The following is a 22,617-nucleotide window of genomic DNA, read 5'->3' on the forward strand; positions in this document are numbered from 1 at the left end:
TTATTTTTTAAAGTTAAACTTGAAAAGAGTTTTTTAAAGAGCTTTTCTTTATATTTCCAAAATCACAGATGGCCTTTGAAATTGTTTTCTCCCTCTAGTGTTAACAAATGCCAGCCTTGTAAAACTGTTGTCTACATTAGACAGAACCATATGTAATTTTCTTCACATAAGGCTCTACAAATATTTTTGCTTAAATTATGCAATAAAAAAATATGCACTTACATGTGAGCCTTAAAGTCATACTATTTTAACCACAAATAACTGAAACTGTGAGTGGTTAAGTAAGAGACAATTAAAACATTACCGCCCTGGCCGGTTTGGTTCAGTGGTTAGAGCGTCGGCCTGTGGTCCAGAGAGACCCAGGTTCAGTTCCCGCTAAGGGCACGTACCTCAGATGCAGTTTGTCCCCGGCCCTGGTTGGGTTGTGTGGGTGGCAGCCACTCAATGTGTCCCTTTCACATTGATGTTTCTCTCTCTCTCTCCTTCCCACTCTATCTGAACAAAAAATGGAAAAATTTATCCTCGGGTGAGGATAAAAAAAAACAAAAAACAAACAAACAAACAAAAAACATTATGTACTTATGCTTATAGGATTACAAATCCAAATGTCCACTTAAAAAAAAAATTCTTTGTGTATGAAGAACAACACTGCAGCCCTGGCCGATCTGGCTCAGAGGTTAGAGCATCGGCCCACGGACTGAAGAGTCATGGATTCAATTCCTGGTCAAGGACACGTACATGGGTTACAAGTTCAATTCCCGGCCCTGGTCAGGTTCTGCAGGAGGCAATCAATTGATGTTTCTCTCTCTCTCTCTCTCTCTTCTTCCCACCCTCCCTCCCTTCAACTCTATCTAGAAATGGAAAAATATCCTCAGGTAAGGATTAACAAAATAAATAAACAAATAAATAACAACACTGCAAATGTACATGTGAAGGCAGCTCCAACTGAAAGACAACCTAATAGCATAGACATTTCTAAAGTTCTGGATCCTAAATTGTTTGTAAAGAAGTAACAATTTAATATACATACTATTTTCCCTCTGGAGTCCATCCAGCTCTGGCAATATATTCAACTCCTTCAAACAGAATCTCAAAAGGCTGAATTAGTTCCTTATCTATGACATCTATAATCTATTAAAAAAGAAAAAAGAAATCTAGTTATAAAAGACTTACATAAATAACTAGCTTACTAGTCTATTTAAATCACTCTCTTTAGTAACATGATACTTTTTCAGACCCAGGCATTTAAAAAGGCACACAGGATATAGCAAAACCAGCAGTTGTGGGTAATTTATGCTGGTGGCTCTTTATGCCTAAAAAAGTTCTAACTACAAGAATTAGCACAGTCTATGATGGTTGCCAGAGACGGGAGATAAAGCTGGGGACAGGGTAAAAAAGGTAAAGGTATTAAGAAGAATTGGGCCCTGGACGGTTTGGCTCAGCGGTTAGAGCGTCTGCCTGCGGTCCCGAGAGACCCGGGTTCGGTTCCCGCTAAGGGCATGTACCTCGGTTGCAGTTTGTCCCCGGCCCTGGTTGGTTGTGCGGGTGGCAGCCACTCGATGTGTCCCTTTCACATCGATGTTTCCCTCTCTCTCTCTCTCTCTTCCTCTCTCTCCCTCCTACTCTGTCTGTACAAAAAATGGAAAAATGTCCTCGGATGAGGATAAAAAAAAAAAAAAGAAGAAGAAGAATTGGTAGTCACAAAGTGGTCATGGAGATGTACAGTACAGCACATGAAATAATATTGTAATAACTGTATACAGTGCCAGGTGGGTACTTGAAATATTGGGGAAACCACTTTGTAAAGTATATGACTGTCTTACCTGAAACTAATACAAAATAATATTAAATGTAAACTGTAATTAAAAAATAAAATTAGCCTAGCTGGTGTGGCTCAGTGATTGAGCATTGACCCATGTACCAAGAGGTCGCCGGTTCAATTCCCAGTCAGGGCACATGCCCAGGTTGTGGGTCCAATCCCCAGTGGGGGGCATGCAGGAGGCAGCCAATCGATGTTCTCTTATTGACGTTTCTCTCTCTCTCTCCCCCTTCCTCTATAAAATCAATAAAGAAAAAAAAAATTTAAGTAAATAAATAAAAGTTTAAAAAGGGAATTAGCACTAAGTCTTTTCCCATGAGTTTTTACTAAAAGGACCATTGATAATTATTGCTAAAAATGTTTTAGTCACTCTAGTATCTATGAAAAATAGCAGTTCCTAGTTCCCTATATTTTTATTTTTATTTATTTATTTTTTCACTTTGTAACACTTTTATTAAGAGTGATCCAAGCCTGGCTAGTGTGGCTCAGTGGCTGAGCATTGACCAATGCCCCAAGAGGTCGCCGGTTCGATTCCCGGTCAGGACACATGCCCAGGTTGTGGGCCCAATCCCCGGCAGGGGGCATGCAGGAGACGGCCAATCAATGTTCTCTCTCATCAATGTTTCTCTCTCTCTCTGCCTCTCACTTCCTCTCTCTCTAAAATCAATACAGGAAAAAAAAAAGAGTGAACCAATAGCCCTGGCTGGTTTGGCTCAGCGGTTAGTGTTGGCCTGCAGAGCAAAGTGTCGAGGGTTTGATTCTGGTCAAGGGCACAAGCCTTGGTTGCAGTTCGGCCCTGGCCCTGGCCAGCACTGTGCAGTCAATGTGTCTCTCTTGTGTGGATGTTTCTCTCTCCTTCTCTCCCTCCCTCCTTCCCTCCCCTTCCCATTCTATCTGAAGATAAATGAAAAAATATCCTCAGGTGAGGATTAAAAGAATAAAAAAAAAGAGTTAACTAATATCAGTATTCCTAAACTGTAAACAACGGGGAACTGAAATATCAAAGGAAACATATTAGGATCATACATAATAGACAAAAACCCCTTAAATTTTCTTTTTGTCTTTATACATCAGTGTGTAATATTTAAGCATAATTGAATTCCTTATCATGCAAAAGCTGCCTTCTCTTTATCTTTCTGTGCCTTTATCTTTTGTTTGAATTTCAGAAATTCCACCTGGATAGCTTTATCTTCTGGTGCTATCACCTGAGCTTTCTTATCAGTTGTATTCTTCTAATCCTTGCTATCCTTGAGCTCTATGGTACAGCGCTTTGGTATTTGATGGGTCTATTCCAAGAGCCTCCAAACAACTGTCAATTGCTCCCTGCCAGTTTGACATCTTCAGTTTACAAGCACCAATAGTTAGCATGCAGCTTAAAGCTACAGGTTGTAGCCATGATCTATCTGCTTTCTCACTAAAAGCCTCTGAACCTTCCACATATCTTAAAACCTCTGAATATACTTTTAAGGACCATCTCACAGTTCTGGGATTTGAAAAAAGTATTTGCAATGCTTTAAGTCTTCTGTTATTATTATTTTATCTACATTTTAAAAACTCCATCTGCATCCTTGGGGAAATCTGGATGACTGTCGCCAAAACTATCTTTTGTGAATACTCCCCAATCACGTCCTTCTTTCAATTCTCCGCATTCTGTAGTAACACACAATTTGGCAGGTTTTTCACCTTTCACTTCTACATTTTCCAGAATTCTTGCCACAAGCCATTCCTTTAATTACTTGGCCAAATACCATGTTTCCCATCCAAATGAGTTGGAACTGTTGTGATGAAGAACTGAGAACCATTTGTATTGCTGCCTGCATCTGCCATGCTCAATAAACCCTTCTGGTTGTGCTTATAACAGAAATGTTCATCTTTAAACTTTTCACTGTAATTACTTTCTTCACCTGTCCCATTCTGATTTAAGAAATCTCCACCCTGCCCTGGCCGGTTTGGCTCAGTGGTTAGAGCATCGGACTACGGTCCAGAGAGACCTGGGTTCGGTTCCCATTAAGGGCACGTACCTCGGTTGCAGTTTGTCCCTGGCCCTGGTTGGGTCGTGCAGGTGGCAACCACTCAATGTGTCCCTTTCACATCGATGGTTCTCTCTCTCTTTCTCCTTCCCACTCTATCTGAACAAAAAATGGAAAAATGTCCTTGGGTTAAAAAAAAGTCTCCACCCTGAATCATAAATTTCTTTCTTTTTTTTTTTTAGTATTTTTTAAAATTTATTTTATTTTATTTTTTTTATTTATCCTCACCCGAGGACATTTTTCGATATTTTGTTCAGATAGAGTGGGAGGGAGAGAGAGGGAGAGAGAAAAACATCGACGTGAAAGGGACACATCGAGTGGTTGCCACCCGCACAACCCAACCAGGGCCGGGGACAAACTGCAACCGAGGTACGTGTCCCTAGTGGGAACCAAACCTGGATCTCTCCAGACCGCAGGTCAACGCTCTAACCGCTGAGCCAAACCGGCCAGGGCTGAATCATAAATTTCTTAATAATTCGACTGAATAGACATCCTTTGAAATGGAGAGGTTTCCCAGCAGTGGGTCCAATGCCTTTTTCTCCTGTATACAACACACAAAAATTTTCTGCAGTTTCAGGTACAATATCTGCAAACAATTCTAAGACAACTCGACCTACTCACTCACCTCTGATGTCCATGTCAAAGAAAACTTGGGGGCTAATGGGGTTGGAGGACTTAGCTTGGGGGGATGGGAGCAACATTTTGACTTGTAGACATGTTTGGAAGTGGTCTGGAGCACCATGTGGTCACCCAGCAGCTGAAACCCATCCCTAGTTCCCTATATTTTAGCCTAAAATATTATTTTTATGTTAGTGAAACAGTCCTGGGTAAGTAAACTTTTTTCCTTTAAAAGTCTAGCCAATGCAATTAAAAAAATTTTTTAATGGGTAAAGGATCTGAATAAACAGTTCTCTATAGAAGATTTATTAATGGTCAATAAACAGATGAAAATAAGCTCAACATCATTAGCCATCAGGAAAATGTAAATCAAAATCACAATGAGATACAACTTCGAACCCACTAGGATGGCTATAATAAATAAGATGAACAATAACAAGTGTTGATAAGGATGTGGAGAAATTGGAAAACTTACACACTGCTGGGGGGATATAAGGTACTATGGCTACATTGGAAAACAGTTTGGTAGTTCCTCAAAAGGTTAAACATAGTGTCAGTCTGCAGACCAAAGAGTTGCGGGTTCGATTCTGGTCAAGGGCACGTACCTCAGCTGTGGTTTGATCCCTGGCCCAGGTTGGGGTCGTGCAGGAGGCAACCAATTGATGTGTCTCTCTCACAGTGATGTCTTTCTCTCTCTCCCTCTCCCTCCCTTCCACTCTATCTAAAAAAAAAAAAGGAAAAATAACCTCAGGTGAAGATTAAAAAAAAAAGTGTGCTTAAGATCTCCACTGGACTAACTAGACTAGTCAAATTACACACAAAAAATCAAGTCAACTTTTTATACTTACCCTTCCTTCAGCATCAATCATTATTTCTGACATCTTAAAAGTGACTTTTGGGTTTGCTGTACCTTTAGAAAGAGACATAAACAAGACATACATATAGTAATGTATACCCAAAATTACTGAAATTCTGCTAGATCAATCCTCTTTATACTTTAGTTCAGTCAGAATATTAGAGTCAGAGCTTTAGTGCACAAGAATCTCAGAACTCCATCGCAAATTCACAGTTTTGAATACAGGTATTAAAAAAGAGGCTGCCTGGCCGGGTGGCTCAGTTGGTTAGAGCGTCATCCTGATACACCAAGGTTTCGGGTTCCATCTGCATTCAGGGCACATACAAGAATCAACCAATGAATAAATAAGTGGAAGAACAAATTAATGTTTCTCTCCCTAAAATCAATTAAAAATAAATAAATTTAAAAGGCTGAAAAATAAAAATTAGTATAAAATAACAGGAAATTTTGTATCATTTCGAAATGCTGTAGAGAGAAAAATGGGAGGAAAATTACCAATTTATTAAGAACTTAATCCCTTAAAATTTTATTTTCTAGCAAAGACACCTTTTTATTCATTCCTTGAAATAACCAGTTTTGTGCAGTTCACTTTTGAAAATAAATAAAAAGGATCATCCTGTAATTAAATAATCTACTTCAGTGACAGTTAACGACCCATCTTTACTAACTAAGGTTGTGAATAACCAATGTTGACCATAACTTTGGATGATTGCAGAGATTTTTGTTTGGAAAGTAGAAATGAGTGAATATAAATGCCAATGGAATCTAGTTACCTGTTTTAGGATAACGAAATGAATCTGCCCTTCTTGTTTCCAACATAGGAGATGTAACATGAATAATTTCCACCTCAGATTCATCATTTTCTTCATACAAAATTCTAAGAATTTTGCTGCCACTGGGAGCTTAAAAGGAATTTAAATATTGAAAATTTAGAATTATTCCAGAAAGTAATCATAACTGACTGTTCCCTCTAGTATTGTATTTCCCAAGTGAAAACTAAGTTTTATATAAAATATACTACCTTTTGTGTATGAAAATTACACTAGTCTTTGTAGCAGCAAGGTGAGGTACTGTTAAGCCATTTTTACTGCTTGACAACTATTAATTCCTTTTGGAGGGCAAAAACTGAAGATAATTATGTATATGTATATAATTAAACAGGAAAATACATGTGAAGGACTTTGTCCTTGCATACATTAACATGCATTCCTTATTGAAAAATGAATTATTTAATTACATTTGTAATACTTCCTATAAGAAATAAATGCTATTTAAATAGAGTCCAGTTTTTTTAATGGTTTCTCTAATTCATGTCAAAATCTTGCTCTAACATACAATTATGAGATCATTTTACATCTTAAAATGTCCAAATCTAAGTCATGGCTTAAAAATAAATATTTTTTCATGGTCCTTTAGAGAAGTGTTCAAATGCTAGCTGTAATCTATTAGTGACTCATAAAATCTATTAATAAGTCATAACCAGCATTTTAAAAAATACAACCAACAGAAAAAATATACATGAGTATGTTACAAATGAGTATTGAATCATAAAATGTATTTTCTAGTTTTATATCTATAGTATATTATACGATGTACTAGGCTACAATGTAAAGTACATTTCTCACTGGGTCATGGTCAGCCACTGCTTTAGAGAACTGTTTCTCAGGCAGTAAAACAGTTGTAAATTCACCAAGAAAAAAGAGAATCTGTGCCCTTTTTTCTGATCCATTCATACACTAATTGGGGAATCTGTTCATACAGACTCCGTAGTCAATCCTATAACTAATTAAGGTATGGTATTTTGTATTTTGCGACCAGTATTACCAAGACCAGCTTCTAGATGAAACATTGGCAAGGGGGGGCTGAAGGACCTAAACCAGTGAACCACAATACAATTGTTTTTTATTAGAATTCAGACTATACATTCTAAATAACTAGTAGTAGGATCTAATCTTCATCACTCTAGAATCTACTAATCAGGATTTAAAATCTGTACACTTCAGTAATTGGTAGTTGAAAATCATACTTTAATTGAACTATATTATTTTGAACCCCTTACTTGTTTCAGCTTCTGGACACCACCAATAGCCAGAATATCTATCAAATTCTTCTTGAAGAACAAAGGTAGCAACTCCGGCTGATCTGGGATCCTCTTCCATGTTGGCTAGCTCTAGACAAACATAAAAGGCAAAATTATCACAGGAAGTTCTCCAACTTTTCATGGGTACAAAGCAGAATGATTCAGTTTGAGAGGCAGTTGTAGTAAATATAGTGGTAAACTCTGAAGCCAAACGAACTGAATTCAAATTTGAGCTCCATCATATATTGACTAACTTTGGGCAAATCACTCAATTTCATTCCAATGAAGTGTTCCATTTGTAAATGGGAATAAGAACCTACCTTTTACGGTTGTTATGAGAATTAAATTAATTAATTCACATAAAGCACTTAGAACAAAGCCTGAACCGTATGTGCTACATAAATGTTATTTTCCAATTTAGCTAGAATCATGGAAAAAAGAACACACATAAAGAGTCACGTTAACTCATAACTCTCCTATGTAGAGAAGTGTATCTTTATACCTAGAATGGGTCTTACAGATTGTGTCATTCATGATTCCTCCTTCCTCCCCTTCCTTCCTTTCAAACAGAGCAGCTCAGCTTTGAACTGTTTTATACTTAAAAGTTTCCAGCAAATAGTTAGAAGGGAACTTGTGCTTTAAAAACAAGAGAAATCAGCCCTGGCCAGTTTGGCTCAGCGGTTAGAGAGTCGGCCTGCGGTCCTGAGAGACCCGGGTTCGGTTCCCGCTAAGGGCGCGTGCCTCGGCTGCAGTTTGTCCCCGGCCCTGGTCGGTTGTGCGGGTGGCAGCCACTCGATGTGTTCCTTTCACATCGATGTTTCTCTCTCTCTCTCTATTCCTCTCTCTCCCTCCCACTCTACCTGAACAAAAAATGGAAAAATGTCCTCGGGTGAGGATAAAAAAACAAAACAAAACAAACAAAAACAAGAGAAATCAAAGCACAAAGCCATATTATATAAGATTCCATGACATGGGAAAATGTTTATAATATCCTTGAATTTTAAAAAAGCATATTACTAAATAGCATGTACACTGTGATTCCATTTATAATAATGCTACACAAATATATATTTTATTTTTAAAAAATTTTCTCCCTTTATTGATTTTAGAGAGAGAGAAAGGGAAAGGGAGAGATAGAAACATCGATGAGAAAGAACATCAACTGGTCGCCTCCTACATACCCCCCAATGGGGATTTGTCCCACAACCTGGGCATATGCCCTGACCGGGAATCGAACCAGCAACATCTTGGTGCATGGGTCAACACTCAACCACTGAGCCACACTGGCTGGGCCACAAATATATATTTTAAAATGTATTTGGATGTAAAACAAATGTGGTTTTCTCCAAATAGTGAAACTATAGACAAGCTTTAAAAAAAAAACAACATAATTTATGAAATCTTAAGTATACATTTTATTTTTGGAAAATGTAACCACACCCTATCAAGATAGAATACTTCCAACATTTCAGAATGTTTTTTCATGCCCCTTCCCAGTCAATGTCCATTCTTGCCCAAAGTAACTGTTGATCTGATTTCTATCACCATAGGTTAGTTTTCCATATTCTAGAATACCATATAAATGAAATCATACAGTTCTATTTGTGTCTGTCTTTTTAAGATTCATCAACGTTGCATCAACCTCATGCTGTATCAATGTATCAGTAAGTCCTTCCTGTTTACTGCTGAATGGTATTCCATTGTATACTATAGTTCTTTTATCTATTTATCTGTTAATGGACACATCTGGCTGCTTCCAATTTTTGGCTATTATGAAGAAAGAGGCTATGATCATTCTCTTTTATTTTTATCCTCACCTGAGGACATTTTTGCATTTATCTTCAGATAGAGCAGGAGAGAGAGGAGGGAAGAAAGAGAGAGAAACATCAATGTGAGAGAGACACATTGACTGGTTGCCACCCACATGACCCCAACTGGGGCGGGGGACAAACTGCAACCGAGGTACATGCCCTTAGTGGGAACCGAACCCAGGTCTCTCTGGTCCGCAGGCCAACACTCTAATTACTGAGCCAAAGTGGCCAGGGCACTATGATCATTCTTGTATAAGATTCTTTGTGGCTCTTTGAGGAAGATGTGATCGCAGCTATAGCAGAACTCCATTTCGCCCGCTCCTGCTTCTGCTTCACTGCTGTTCATTCTCACAGAAAATAAGTCAGTTAGCAAGCAACACCACAGTTATGGCTTTTGAAGATACCAGAAAGACACCCGGGGAACAAGAGGTGGTGGTTCACTGAATTAGAATTACTCTAACTAGCCACAATGTAAAAATCTCTGGAGAACAGGTGTGATGACTTGATGAGAGGTGCAAAGGAAAATAATCACAAAATGAAAGAACCAGTTTGGATGTCTACCAAGACTCTGAGAATCATTACTAGAAAAACTCCCTGTGGAGAAGGTTTTTAGACTTAGGATTGTTTTCAGATGCGGATCCACAAGTGACTCAATGACTTGCACAGTCCTTCTGAGATAGTTAAACAGGCCACTTCCATCAGTATTGAGCCAGAAGTTGAAGTCACCATTACCAAAGCTTAAATCAACTTTTTTTTTTTTTAATAAACTGACTATCAGGTGTTATGAATAAAAAAGAATCTCTGAGGATATATGTTTTTATTTCTCTTAAATAAAGATCGAGGAATGGAATGGCTGGGTAGTATGGTAAGTATATGTTTAACTTTTAAAAAACTGCCGCATAGTTTTCCCAAGTATTTGTATTATGTTATAGACATAGCAGAAATGTATGCTGAGTCTCTCCAGCTTTTGCTGTTCTTTATCTTTTTCACTTTAGTCTAATGGGTATGTAGAATAATATTTCATAGTCATTTAAATTTTATGTATTATTATTATTACTTTTTTTAAACCTTACCTGAGGACTTTTTTTGCATTTATCCTCAGATAGAGCGGGAGGGAGAGAGGGAGGAAGAGAGTGAAACACAGATGTGAGAGAGACACATCAAGTGGTTGCCACCGACATGACCCCAACCAGGGCTGGGGACAAACTGCAACCGAGGTATGTACCCTTAGCGGGAACCGAACCCAGGACTCTCTAGGCCATGGGCCGATGCTCTAACTGCTAAGCCAAACAGGCCAGTGCTTTCTGTATTATTTTTCATTGTCTGTATTTTCTATATATTGTCTGAAATGAATGTGCAGTATGAACCAATAATCCCTTATCCAAAATTTTTGAGTTCAGAAGTGTTTGGAACTCACAATTTGGGGGATTTTTCATATATTATACATCTATCATATAATTATGTCATATCTCCAACAGAGTAATCAAATACCCTGTAATTAAATACACCAATATTCCTGCAGCAAACACAGGAATAGGCACACAAAGTAGGATTAAGATTATAAATATCCTCAGGTCAGTTCAGGTCAGGTTTCGCCACCAAATGAGTTTTAGCACCAAGCTAATGAAAACTAATCTGGTCCTGGCCGGTTTGGCTCTGTGGTTAGAACGTTGGCTTGTGGTCCAGAGACCTGGGTTCGGTTCCCGCTAAGGGCACGTTCCTCAGTTGTAGTTTGTCCCTGGTCCTGGCTGGATCGTGCAGGAGGCAGCCACTCGATGTGTCCCTTCGCGTCAATGTTTCTCTCTCTCTTCCTCTCCCTCCCTCCCACTCTGTCTGAACAAAAATGTCCTCGGGTGAGGATTAAAAAAAAAAAAATCTAATCTGAGTCTTCAAAGTTATTTTGAATTCTGGAATTAATGATATAGCCCAAACCAGTGCTCATTTTTCTTAGATTTTTCAACTACCCCAAAGTTATAGCCCCCAAACTGTTTTATATTTTGTTCTCTTTTAGATATGAAAATAGGTACCACTCATTTGTATCTCCCTATTACTTAGTACAGACATTAATTATTAGGAGTTATTTATTAAATGAATAAATGGTATCATCCTGTTCTCTCAGTAAGACATAGCATTTCAGAGTAGAGGCTGGTATTCATATTATTTTTAAATTCCTCTATCATAGCAGGCAGAAATAAACACAAATATATGCATATGCTGACTGACTAAACCCATCTAAAAGCAAACTTTCCTTGAAAAGCTGTTGTGAATAAGAGGAATGAGTGCTGATGCTCACTTCTCTACTTACTTTTCTATCTAAACAAACACATAGCACTTATTATGTTTCAGACACCGTCCTAAAAACTTCACAAATATTAACTCATTATTAAAACCTCATAAAAACCCTATGATGACATGCTATAACCTTTTTACAGATACAGAAACAAAGAGATAGATTAAATAACTTAAAATCACAGAGTTAAAAAATGGTAGATCTGGGATTCAAACCCAGATAGTCTGGTTCTAGATTGTACTTTTAACTAATTCTGAAAATAAAAATATACTACATTGCCTACATGTACACAAAAGAAGAGAAAAAACAACAACACTACTACAGAATTTTGCAGTTTCATTGCTTTCTACTTTAAATTCTGCCAATCTTCACAATAATCCTGTGTGGAAAACAATTCTACAGAAGAAAAAATTAGACTAAAGAATGCCTTAATTCTATAGTTTCTCTGAGGGCCATAACTATATCTTATTCAATTCTGTATCCTTAGTTCCTGCCACATCACCTGGCACATAGGTACTTAATGTATTTTTGTTGATTGACTGAATAGTTAGATTTCTTAACTTCTAATTAATCTGTTATTGTCAGAACTTTGCAGTCCCAGCCTCAAGTGCAAAAACTAGTACATAGTGAGGGTTCAAAGTTTGTTAACCTGTTAACCGAGTGGGACGTATTTACACAAGTTCGCGCCCATTATATGCTGCCTAATTAAAAAGGGAATTCCCCGGTTAACAGGCTAAAACATAAAATTGCCAGGATTTCCAACCTACATTTAGTAACTACCAATCTACTCTTTCTACCGCCATTGGTAGCTGTTCTGATTCTCTGACTCTACATGGAGACCCATTAAGCACCAAAAATGTACTTTTTACTTAAATTTTCCCTACTCCACCCTCATTTCTCTATCCTATGCTCCAGTTTTAGGCCATAAAACCTGAATAATTGCAACAGCCAAGCTTTGGTGTCCCTGTTTCGTCTTCTGCTTCTCAAATATAATTTTCACAAAGTACCCAGAACAGTGTACCTACAATGTGGTTCTCACCATACCATTTGACAGCTAGAACTTTTCTTTCCTTTTTCTTTTTTTAAATCCTCACCAGAAGATACTCTTCCATTGATCTTCAGTCAAAGAGAGAGAGAGCAAGGAAGGAGGGAGAAGGAGAAAGGGAGGAAGAGAGAGAGAGAGAGAGAGACAGACAGACAGACATCGATGTGAGAGAGACACATCGAGTGGTTGCCTCCCACAGGACCCCAACCAGGGCCAGGATTGAACCGCAATCAAGGTACACACCCCTGACCAGAATCGAAGCTGCGACTCTTCAGTCCTCAGGCCAATGCTCCAACCACTGAGCCAAACTGGACAGGGCAACTGCTAGAACTTTTCAATGGACCCCCACATCATAATAAAGACCATGTTCATTTATATGAACATTTGTCCTATCTTTGTCCTGACTTTTCTTATCTGCCAGTTTTATCTATCTCCATTTCTTGACTCACCCTACTATGCTTCAGGATCATCACACTACTACTTCCACTCCTCGCACACACCACGGTACCTTCTACATCAAGACCTTTCTCACAGTCTCCTCATTTGGAGTATTGGCTACTACATAGTCATTATTTAAGATCAATTTAACTGTCACCTCTTCTGGGAAGCCTTTCCTGATCATGCTACCTTTCGTTTCTTTCTTTTCTTTTCTTTTGGTAGAATGGGAGGGAGAGAGACAGAGAAAGAGAGAAACATTGACGGGAAAGGGACACATCGAGTGGTTGCCACCCGCACAACCCAACCAGGGCCAGGGACAAACTGCAACTGAGGTATGCGCCCCTAGCGGGAACTGAACCCGGGTCTCTCTGGACCACAGGCCGACTCTCTAACCGCTGAGCCAAACCAGCTAGGGCCATGCTACCTTTCTATGGTGCTCTCATAACACCCTATGTTTGCCTCTTATATTCTGTTTTGTCAATTGTTTTTTGTTTTTTTAATCCTCACCTGAGGACATTTTTCCATTTTTTGTTCAGATAGAGCGGGAGGGAGAGAGAGAGAGAGAGAAACATTGATGTGAAGGGACACATCGAGTGGCTGCCATCCGCACGACCAACCAGGGCCAGGGACAAACTGTAACCGAGGTACGTGCCCTTAGAGGGAACCGAACCTGGGTCTCTCTGTACCGCAGGCTGACGCTCCAACCGCTGAGCCAAACCGGCCAGGGCTGTTTTGTCATTTGTTTATGTGGTTTCCTGGAGGGCCAGAACTATGTCTTATTCAATTCTGCATCATTAGTTCTTGCCACATTGGTACACAGGAACTTAGTGTATTTTTGTTGATTAACTAAGAGAACAGATTTTTGGACTCCTAATTCAGTGGTCTTTCTATAAATGTAAATTGTTCAGGAAAAGGCTTCTTTTACAATGGTGATTATCCTAATGAAGAAAAAATGTTTGCTGTCAATACACTATTATATTCTACGTTAACTTATTAGGGAAGATGCCTAATAAATCAACTTCGTAAACAACTAGATTAAGCAGAGTGACCACTCTTCATTATGGAGCTGATTTTTAAGCTCTGTTTCATATATTCAAAGAAAAAGCAGTATTTCCCATCTTCCATTTGTATGAAAGCTTTAGAAGAAAACATCCACATCTTTTCTGTGCTTTGAGTAGTGCTTAGTATTACTATAGTTACGTTAATAAAAATTAAGTATTTCCACAGTACACAGTTTCACAAAGTTCTGTTTTCCCTATTACGACAAAATAACTAAGTAGGCTCTCTAAAATGGAGAGATAAATTTTCAGATAGTTCTTACAGTATTAATATTTGTTTTCAAAAAACAAGATTAATTTTTTAAATTAAAATTTATTTTAATGAGCCCAGCAGGTGTGACTCAGTGGTTGAATGTTGACCCATACACCAACAGGTCGCCAGTTCGACTCCCGGTCAGGGAACTTGCCCAGGTTGTGGGCCCAATCCCCAGTGGGGGACATGTAGGAGGTTGCCAATCAATGTTCTTTCTCATCGATGTTTCTATCTCCCTTTCCCTTCCTCTCTCTCAAATCAATAAAAAAATATTAAAAAAAATAAAAATTTATTTTAAAGAGACCAGTTTGGGGAAATTCCGACAGTCTCATTTGGCTAAAAGAACAATCACATCAGAGCTACTGTTGTGCTGTCTGGAAACGAACATTAAAACAAGGCAGTGTCACACAGGTGATACATATCACTTATCCTCTGCAAGGTTTTCTTTTTTAATTTTAAAGATTTGAATTTAAAATATAAAGATCATCCAGTTTGCTTCATTTTCAAAACGTAAGAAAAGCAAATTATATTAAAAAAATATTCAGAAAAGTGAATTTGAAGAACTATCATTACCATTGTGCACATAGGTGAGCCTCCTTTCTTCTCTGGTTACAATGTTGGATATCCAAATATCATTGCTATGTATAAAAGCAATCCAGTCTGGATCAGCTGGGCATAATTTTGGATCCATTCTAATGTTGGGACAACTAGTCTCCACCAAATTGGGCCGTAAGGGTTGTTGCTAGAAAATTAAACAACATTTTAAGGAAAGTATCAGGTTGATACATACATACTCATTTGCCAGCACCTTTCCTATAAAATGAACAATAATTTCAAGTAATGTCAACTATGACAATTGGTTCCCAAGAAAAATATACTTTCATATGCCTTAACTTATTAGGAAAGACTTTTTTTAAAAATAAACTATGAATTAGAAAGCTACGGGTAACAGAAGAGGAAATAAATACAATATAACAGCACTTCATACATACATTTTATTGCCCAAAACTGTTATTTTGTTGTTGTTGTTTGTTAATCCTCACCCAAGGAGATTTTTCAGTTGAATTTTAAGAAAGAGTGGAAGGGAGGGAGGGAGAGAGAGAAACATTGATTGGTTGCCTCCTGAATGACCCCAACCAGGACTGGGAATCAAACCTGCAACCCAGGTACTTGCCCTTGACCACAATCAAACCCGAGACCCTTTGGTCAACAGGCCAATGCCCTAATCACTGTGTCAAACAGACCAGGGCCCAAACAGGTTTAATAGAATAGTTATTATTTATTAAATAACCTTTTTGTTTTTTAAACCCTCACCTGAGGATATTTTCCATTTATTTTTCAGATAGCGTGGGAGGTAGAGAGAGAGAAACATCAATGTGAAAGAGACACATTGACTGGTTGCCTCCCACACGACCCCAACCAGAGCCAGGAACCAAACTGCAACTGAGGTTTGTGCTATTGACCTGAATCAAACCCATGACTCTAGTCCGAGGGCTGACACTGTAACTGCTGAGCCGAACCGCCCAGAGTTTAAATAACCTATTCTTATTTATTATACATTTCAAATTAATCTTAATAATATAAAAGTTTGCTCATAAAAATGTAATGAAAGCCAGGATCATCACAATTCTATCAAAAGAATAGTTCTAACAGCACATAAAAATTTGCCAAGACCTACTTCAAGAAACAAGAATAATTTCTAGTTGACGATCTAACCTCAGAGCTTAAAGAACTAGAAAGCAAACAAAAAGAAAAACCCAGAGCAAGTACAAGGAAAGAACTAGTATTGATCAGAGCAGAAATAAACGACATAAAGACAAAAAAAAAAAAAAAAATTCAAAAGATCAATGAAACAAAGAGCTGATTTTCTGAAAAGATAAACAAGATTGATGGACCCTTAGCTAGACTTACCAAGAAACAAAGAGAAAGGACCCAAATAAACAAAATCAGAAACAAAAGGGGAGAGAAGTAACAACTGACACCACAGAAACACAAAGGATCATTAATACAATTATACGCCAACAAATTGGGCAATCTAGGCAAAATGGGCAAATTTCTACAAACACGGTCTCCCAAAACTAACCGGGAAGAGTTAGAAAACTTGAACAGACCAATAACAACTGAGGAAATTGAAGATGTAATGAAGAAACTCCCCACAAATAAAAGCCCAGGCCTGGACGGCTTCACGGGGAGTTTTACCAAACATTCAAAGAAGATGTAACACCCATTCTCCTCAAACTATTCCAAAACATCCAAGAAGATGGAAGACTTCCAAACTAATTTTATGTAGCTAGCGTAATCCTAATTCCAAAACTGGATAAAGACACTACAAAGAAAGAAAAGTACAGGCCAATATCCCTGATGAACACAAATGCCAAAATCCTTAACAAAATATTAGCAAATTGGATCCAATAACACATCAAAAAAATTATTCATCATGACCAAGTGGGACTCTAAAAATTGAACTGCCATTTGACCCAGTGATCCCATGTCTAGGAATATACCCTAAGAAGCCTGAAACACCAATCAGAAAGAATTTATGTACCTCTAGGTTCACAGCAGCACTATTTACAACTTCTAAGATCTGGAAACAGCCCAAGTGTCCATCAAAAGATGAGTGGATAAAAAAAGCTGTGGTAGCCCTGGCCAGTTTGGTGCAGTGATTACAGCGTTGGCCTGTGGTCCAGAGAGACCCAAGTTAGGTTCCCACGAAGGGCACGTACCTCGGCTGCGGTTTGTCCCCAAACCTGGTTGGGTTATGCGGGTGGCAGCCACTCGATGTGTCCCTTTCACGTCAATGTTTCTCTCTCTCTTTCTCTTCCTCTCTCTCCCTCCCACTCTATCTGAACAACAATAACAAAATGGAGAAATGTCCTCAGGTGAGGATAAAAAAAGTGGTACATGTACACAATGGAGTACTATGCAGCCTTAAGAAAGCAAGCTCTCGCCCTGGCCGGTTTGGTTCAGCGGTTAGAGCGTCGGCCTGCGGTCCTGAGAGACCCGGGTTCGGTTCCCGCTAAGGGCGCATACCTTGGTTGCAGTTTGTCCCCGGCCCTGGTCGGTTGTGCGGGTGGCAGCCACTCGATGTGTTCCTTTCACATTGATGTTTCTCTCTCTCTGTTCCTCTCTCTCCCTCCCACTCTACCTGAACAAAAAATAGAAAAATGTCCTTGGGTGAGGATAAAAATAAATAAATAAAGAAAGAAAGAAAGAAAGAAAGAAAGCAAGCAAGCAAGCAAGCTCTCATCCTTTGAGACGACATGTAGGGACCTGGAGAGTATTAGCCTAAGCAAAACAAGCCAATCAGAGAAAGACAAATATCACATGATCTCACTTATTTGTGGGATATAATGAATAAAACAAGCTGATGAACAAAACAGACCCAGAGACATAGAAAGGAGTACGGTTCTGACTGATAAACCTCAGAGGAGGGGGGCAGGGGGAAGGATGAGATAAACCAAAGAACTTATATTCGTAACCAATGGACATAGACAACAATGCTGGGGGGGAGTGGGAGCGGAATCAGGAGGAGGGTGTCTTGGGGGGGGGACATCTATAACAAAAATTAAATAATTAATTTTAAAAAATGCTTAAAATAAAATCAAACATTTAAAACGATTTATTAAGATGAATTAAGCTTTTAAGGGAACCAAAAATAGATTGCCTTGTGGTAATATTATCCTCCCAAACCCCCTTAGCACTTACTCTGAAAGTAAGCACTGATGCCCTTTACTGTAATATCTTCCTACATAGCAAGTGTTTTTAGAATTTAAAAAATTGCCCGGTCGGTGTGGCTCAGTGGATTGAGCATCATGCATGGACTGAGAGGTCCCGGTTTGATTCCTGGGCAGGGCACATGCCCAAGTTGTGGGCTTGATCCTCAGCAGGGGGCATGCAGGAGACAGCTGATCGATGTATCTCTCTACATTGATGTTTCTCTGTACCGCAGGCCAACGCTCTAACCGCTGAGCCAAACCGGCCAGGGCTCTACATTGATGTTTCTATCTCTCTCTGCCTACCTCTCTCTGTAAAAAATTAAATAAAAACTTTTAAAAAATTGTATATTAATGTCACTAGAAAAATTATTAACTCTTAAAATTGGAAATTAATACCCAAATTTCTTATTTTCTTTGCTACTAAATTTCTTAGTTGATGAGGAAACAGAATATTTTGGTTTAATTACCATTCTGATTTGGGTACAAATAACCCTTAGAACCCCAAAACAGATTTAATGAGTAGTAATACCAACTTACAGTAAATCCTTGTGGCCCTCCATCTTTTACATGATATATTCCACTACCAGCTTGAAAGAGAAATGTTCCACTTTCTTGGTGATAATCATAAGAAGCAATTCCAACTGTTCCAATGCGTTTTCTTTCTCTTAACAGTTCTTCTTCCCGAGAGTACATTCCATAGTCCAGTGTTGCCTAATGCAAAGAAAAATTACTTATTTCAGTCTTCTGAAAGCTGGCTTTTTGCTTTTAGCACTGAAATTCTAGCATCTCCAATATTACTGGGTCTACATTTTGAGAGACCCCCAAATTTGCCAGCAACTTTAAGCAGAGTAATTTGTGGAAGTCTGTTGAAATATTTCTTGGTAAAGGGTCTCTAGATGATTGTTATATATGTTAGAGAACACTGATTGTAAACATTATTTTCAAAGATGACAAATACAGATGAATACTTGCAAACCTGAAATAATGTTAGGTGAGGTTAAAAACAAGACAACCTTGGAATCCTGATAAAAACTCACCTAGTTTTGTCCTGGCCGGTTTGGTTCAGCAGTTAGAGCATCGGCCCAGGGACCAAACGGTCTCAGAGTCAATTCTGGTCAAGGGCACGTACGTTGGTTGTGGTTTGTCCCCGACCCTGGTTGGTCGTGTGGGCGGCAGCCACTCGATGTGTCCCTTTCATGTCGATGTTTCTCTCTCTTCCTCTCTCTCCCTCCCATTCTATCTGAACAAAAAATGGAAAAATGTCCTCAAGTGAGGATAAAAAATAAAAATCTAAAACAGACAACTGATATTTTAAATCAGTTGGAATTACTGCATAATCATATGCAAAAAGATAACACTGGATCTACTTTTCACATATTCCAAATGGGTTAGAGATTTAGTTGTTAAAATGAAACCAACTTTCCACTTCTACCCAAGATGGAGAAACAGGGCCCAGATATATCCTCCCATCTGAAACAACTGAGAAAATGGACAAAATATATGAAATAATCTTTCCAAGACACTGGACATCAGACAACAAAGGACAGTGATCCCTGAGAAATGGAAAACAAATGAGGTAAGCCCTACACTTGAACTGCCTTGACGGTTACCAGATGCTGGCAAACGAATGAAGAAGGTAGTAGGTCAAAGATTAAAAATCACAAAGATTGTGATGATAGTTGCACAACTGTGAATATACTAAAAACCACTGAACTGTATATTTTGAGTGAATTGTATGATATGTGAATTATATCTCAACAAAGCTGGTTAATAAAATAAAAGAATGGAAAAACATATTCCATGCTAACACTAATCAAAAGAAAGCTGGAGTGGCTGCAGTAAAGTAAATGTCACAGTAAAGAATATTGCTAGAGCCCTGGCCGGTTTGGCTCAGCGGTTAGAGTGTCGGCCTGTGGTCCAGAGAAACCCGGGTTCGGTTCCCACTAAGGGCATGTACCTCGGTTGCAGTTTGTCCCCAGCCCTTGTTGGGTCATGCGGGTGGCAACTACTGGATGTGTCCCTTTCACATTGATGTTTCTCTCTCTCTCTCCCCCACTCTATCTGAACAAAAAATGGAGAGATGTCCTCTGGTGAGGATAAAAAATAAATACATAAATAAATACATAAATAAATAAATAAATAAATAAATAAGAATATTGCTAGAAATAAGGTCATTTCATAACGATAAAGGAGTTAATTGATCAGGAGGACATAACAATCCTAGCCACTGATGCACCTAATAACACAGTTTCAAAAAAAGTAAAAATGAATAGAACTACAGGGAGAAATCGTCAAATCTACAATTACGGCTGGAGAGTTCAACATTCTCTTTCAATAATGGATAAAACAAATAGAAAATCAGTAAAAACATGGAAGACTTAATACAATTAACCAATTTAATCTATTGATCATTTATAGACCCAACAAGAGAACACATATTTTCTTTAAGTGAACACAGAACATTTACCAAGACGAACCATATTCTGGGCCATAAAACAAGACTCAAGCCCTGGCCAGTTTGGCTCAGCGGTCAGAGTATTGGCCTGCAGTCTGGGGAGACCCGGGTTCGGTTCCCGCTAAGGGGTATGTACCTCGGTTGCAGTGTGTCCTCGGCCCTGGTTGGGTCGTGCGGGTGGCAGCCACTCGATGTGACCCTTTCATGTTGATGTTTCTCTCTCTCTCCCTCCCACTCTATCTTAATAAAAAATGGAAAAATGTCCTCAGGTGAGGATAAAAAAAAAGACTCAATAAATTGGAAAAGATTCACATAATCAAAGTATGTTCTCTGACTCACATCTACTCCAAATATAAAACCCCAACTAAATTTCTGCCTCTAAATAAATGCTTAAAACATACACCAAATCACAGGATTAACAATGTCTAGTCCTACCTGAAAAAGATCCAAAAGAGGCTTCCAAGAGAGCATTAAGATTGCTGCTTTGTTGATGGTTTTGGGAATTTCAGAATAAAATAGTGTATTTTCTCTGTTCTCACCAGACATAGCTATAAGAGAAAAAAATCTTTTTTAAAATCATTTTTTAAAATAACGATCTACTGCAATCATAGTAGTAAGTACATAATGCCTTCTATATCTGTAAATTTTTGTACTCTGTGGAATCTATAATGAATGTTAACAAATAGCAGATACATATGCCATATGCCATGAAAATTTGCTTCAATAAAATTCTGGCTTCACAGAAAAATGTTCAGGTTTCATTCTGATAGTCCTTCTCAGAACAACCACAAAAGTGTATAAGATAATGTAAGGACAAGTGTCCTTTTTACTTTTTTTTTTTTTTAAATTGTTAGTCTCTTACAAGTTGGCAATAGACTCATCAGATTCCAAATGAGTGTGCTTTGTGGCAACTTCAGATTACTAAATTTCTTCTTTTTCTGAATCATTAAAGTACTTATTTATAGGTCTAAATTCTAGTTTTTCTTCATTATAAATATTCTATAACTGTAATCATTAATAAGTTTCAAAGGAAAGTGTACTCATTACATCTGATATCTGACTTGCTAAAAATCTCTTTGTCCTCTATTGGGGAAGGGTGAAGAAAAGAAATCTATATTTAGTAGAAAACAGGTATATTCTGGGAAATGCAATAACTGAATGGGAAGATCATAGTTGTGTAGAATAAGCTACATACAAGAGAGAATGGAAATACACTTCAGTTTTGAACCTGTGAATCAAAGGAAAACAAAGCCCTTCTACCCCAAATGGCGTTAGAAAGGTATCACTTCCAAAAAAGCTAGGAATGAAGGAAAGAGAAAATAAAACTCATAGGTAGAACAAGAAACTTGGGTGAAACAGAGTCTCAGCCTAGTGTTTCTGATAATGGCAGAGAAGATAGTTTGTGGAAGGGCATAGGAACTTCCCCACTGACCCTTGCAAAGGTAGGAGATGAGCCCTCAAATATCCACATCATCTTTTATCCCTTATTTTCCTAAACTTTTCTTAAACCTTGCTTAGTTTGTGTTGCCTTTGGAGTAAAAAATTAAATATCAGCTGACTTTACTTCAGCACTTGCTTTTGTCTTAAATCTATTTTCTATATTCCAAAGTTACTTTATAATAGAATTCTTAAAATTGCAGTCACCTATCCATACCATTCATAATTTTACTAAATGTGATCATATCTTCTTTAAACCCTCCTTCTAAGGGCCTTCAGACCTCAAATATGAAAAAAAGTGGTTCTCAGCTATCCTCAAACAAGAGCCATTCCCCATAATCATTACAGTTGCACCCCTTGAAACTGCTTATTCTATAATGTTTTCCTTGGCTTCATCCATACACATTTCTAAGGCATGGTGCCAGGGGGATACTAGACTTCTGCAGGGGGATCACGTCAAACGTTATATAAATGTCTAACCACTACGATGTAACACCTGAAACTAATATAATATTGAATGTCAACTGTAATTGAAAAAAATTTTAATTTCCAAGGCATTCTATGGACACACATCAGTTCTGTGCAAGCATAAAATGAGCTTTCCCCATTGTTTCTTTCCTCATGACATTACTGGCATTTGAAGTACAGTGTATATTAAAAATTTTAAAATAATGGATTTATATTGAGAAAAAAATTAAAACTCAAATGGAT

The 22,617-nt window shown here is 38.2% G+C and overlaps 1 protein-coding gene and 2 pseudogenes across 7 annotated transcripts in view; 1 reads left to right on the top strand and 2 right to left on the bottom strand.

Annotated features, from left to right (window-relative positions):
* Window positions 1–22,617, bottom strand: part of DPP8 (dipeptidyl peptidase 8) — a 63,289-nt gene that overhangs the window by 28,245 nt on the left and 12,427 nt on the right. For 5 of the 7 annotated variants that reach the window (XR_004958964.1, XM_036256934.1, XM_036256940.1 and 2 more), the window contains 7 exons: window positions 20,905–21,017; window positions 18,552–18,725; window positions 14,872–15,040; window positions 7,383–7,493; window positions 6,097–6,225; window positions 5,316–5,377; window positions 1,031–1,131 (listed from right to left, as the gene is read on the bottom strand). Coding sequence is in view for 6 of the 7 variants with exons in the window: in XM_036256934.1 (XP_036112827.1) it covers window positions 1,031–1,131; window positions 5,316–5,377; window positions 6,097–6,225; window positions 7,383–7,493; window positions 14,872–15,040; window positions 18,552–18,725; window positions 20,905–21,017 (859 nt within the window). In the remaining variant the exon portion in view is untranslated. The remainder of the gene's footprint in view (window positions 1–1,030; window positions 1,132–5,315; window positions 5,378–6,096; window positions 6,226–7,382; window positions 7,494–14,871; window positions 15,041–18,551; window positions 18,726–20,904; window positions 21,018–22,617) is intronic. The other 2 variants (XM_036256959.1, XM_036256964.1) reach the window with 2 other exon arrangements.
* Window positions 2,926–4,622, bottom strand: LOC118640737 (annotated as a pseudogene).
* Window positions 9,602–9,956, top strand: LOC118626936 (annotated as a pseudogene).

The sequence above is a fragment of the Molossus molossus genome, unplaced genomic scaffold, assembly GCF_014108415.1.
Source record: "Molossus molossus isolate mMolMol1 unplaced genomic scaffold, mMolMol1.p scaffold_m16_p_1, whole genome shotgun sequence".
NCBI classification, from domain to species: Eukaryota; Metazoa; Chordata; class Mammalia; order Chiroptera; family Molossidae; genus Molossus; species Molossus molossus.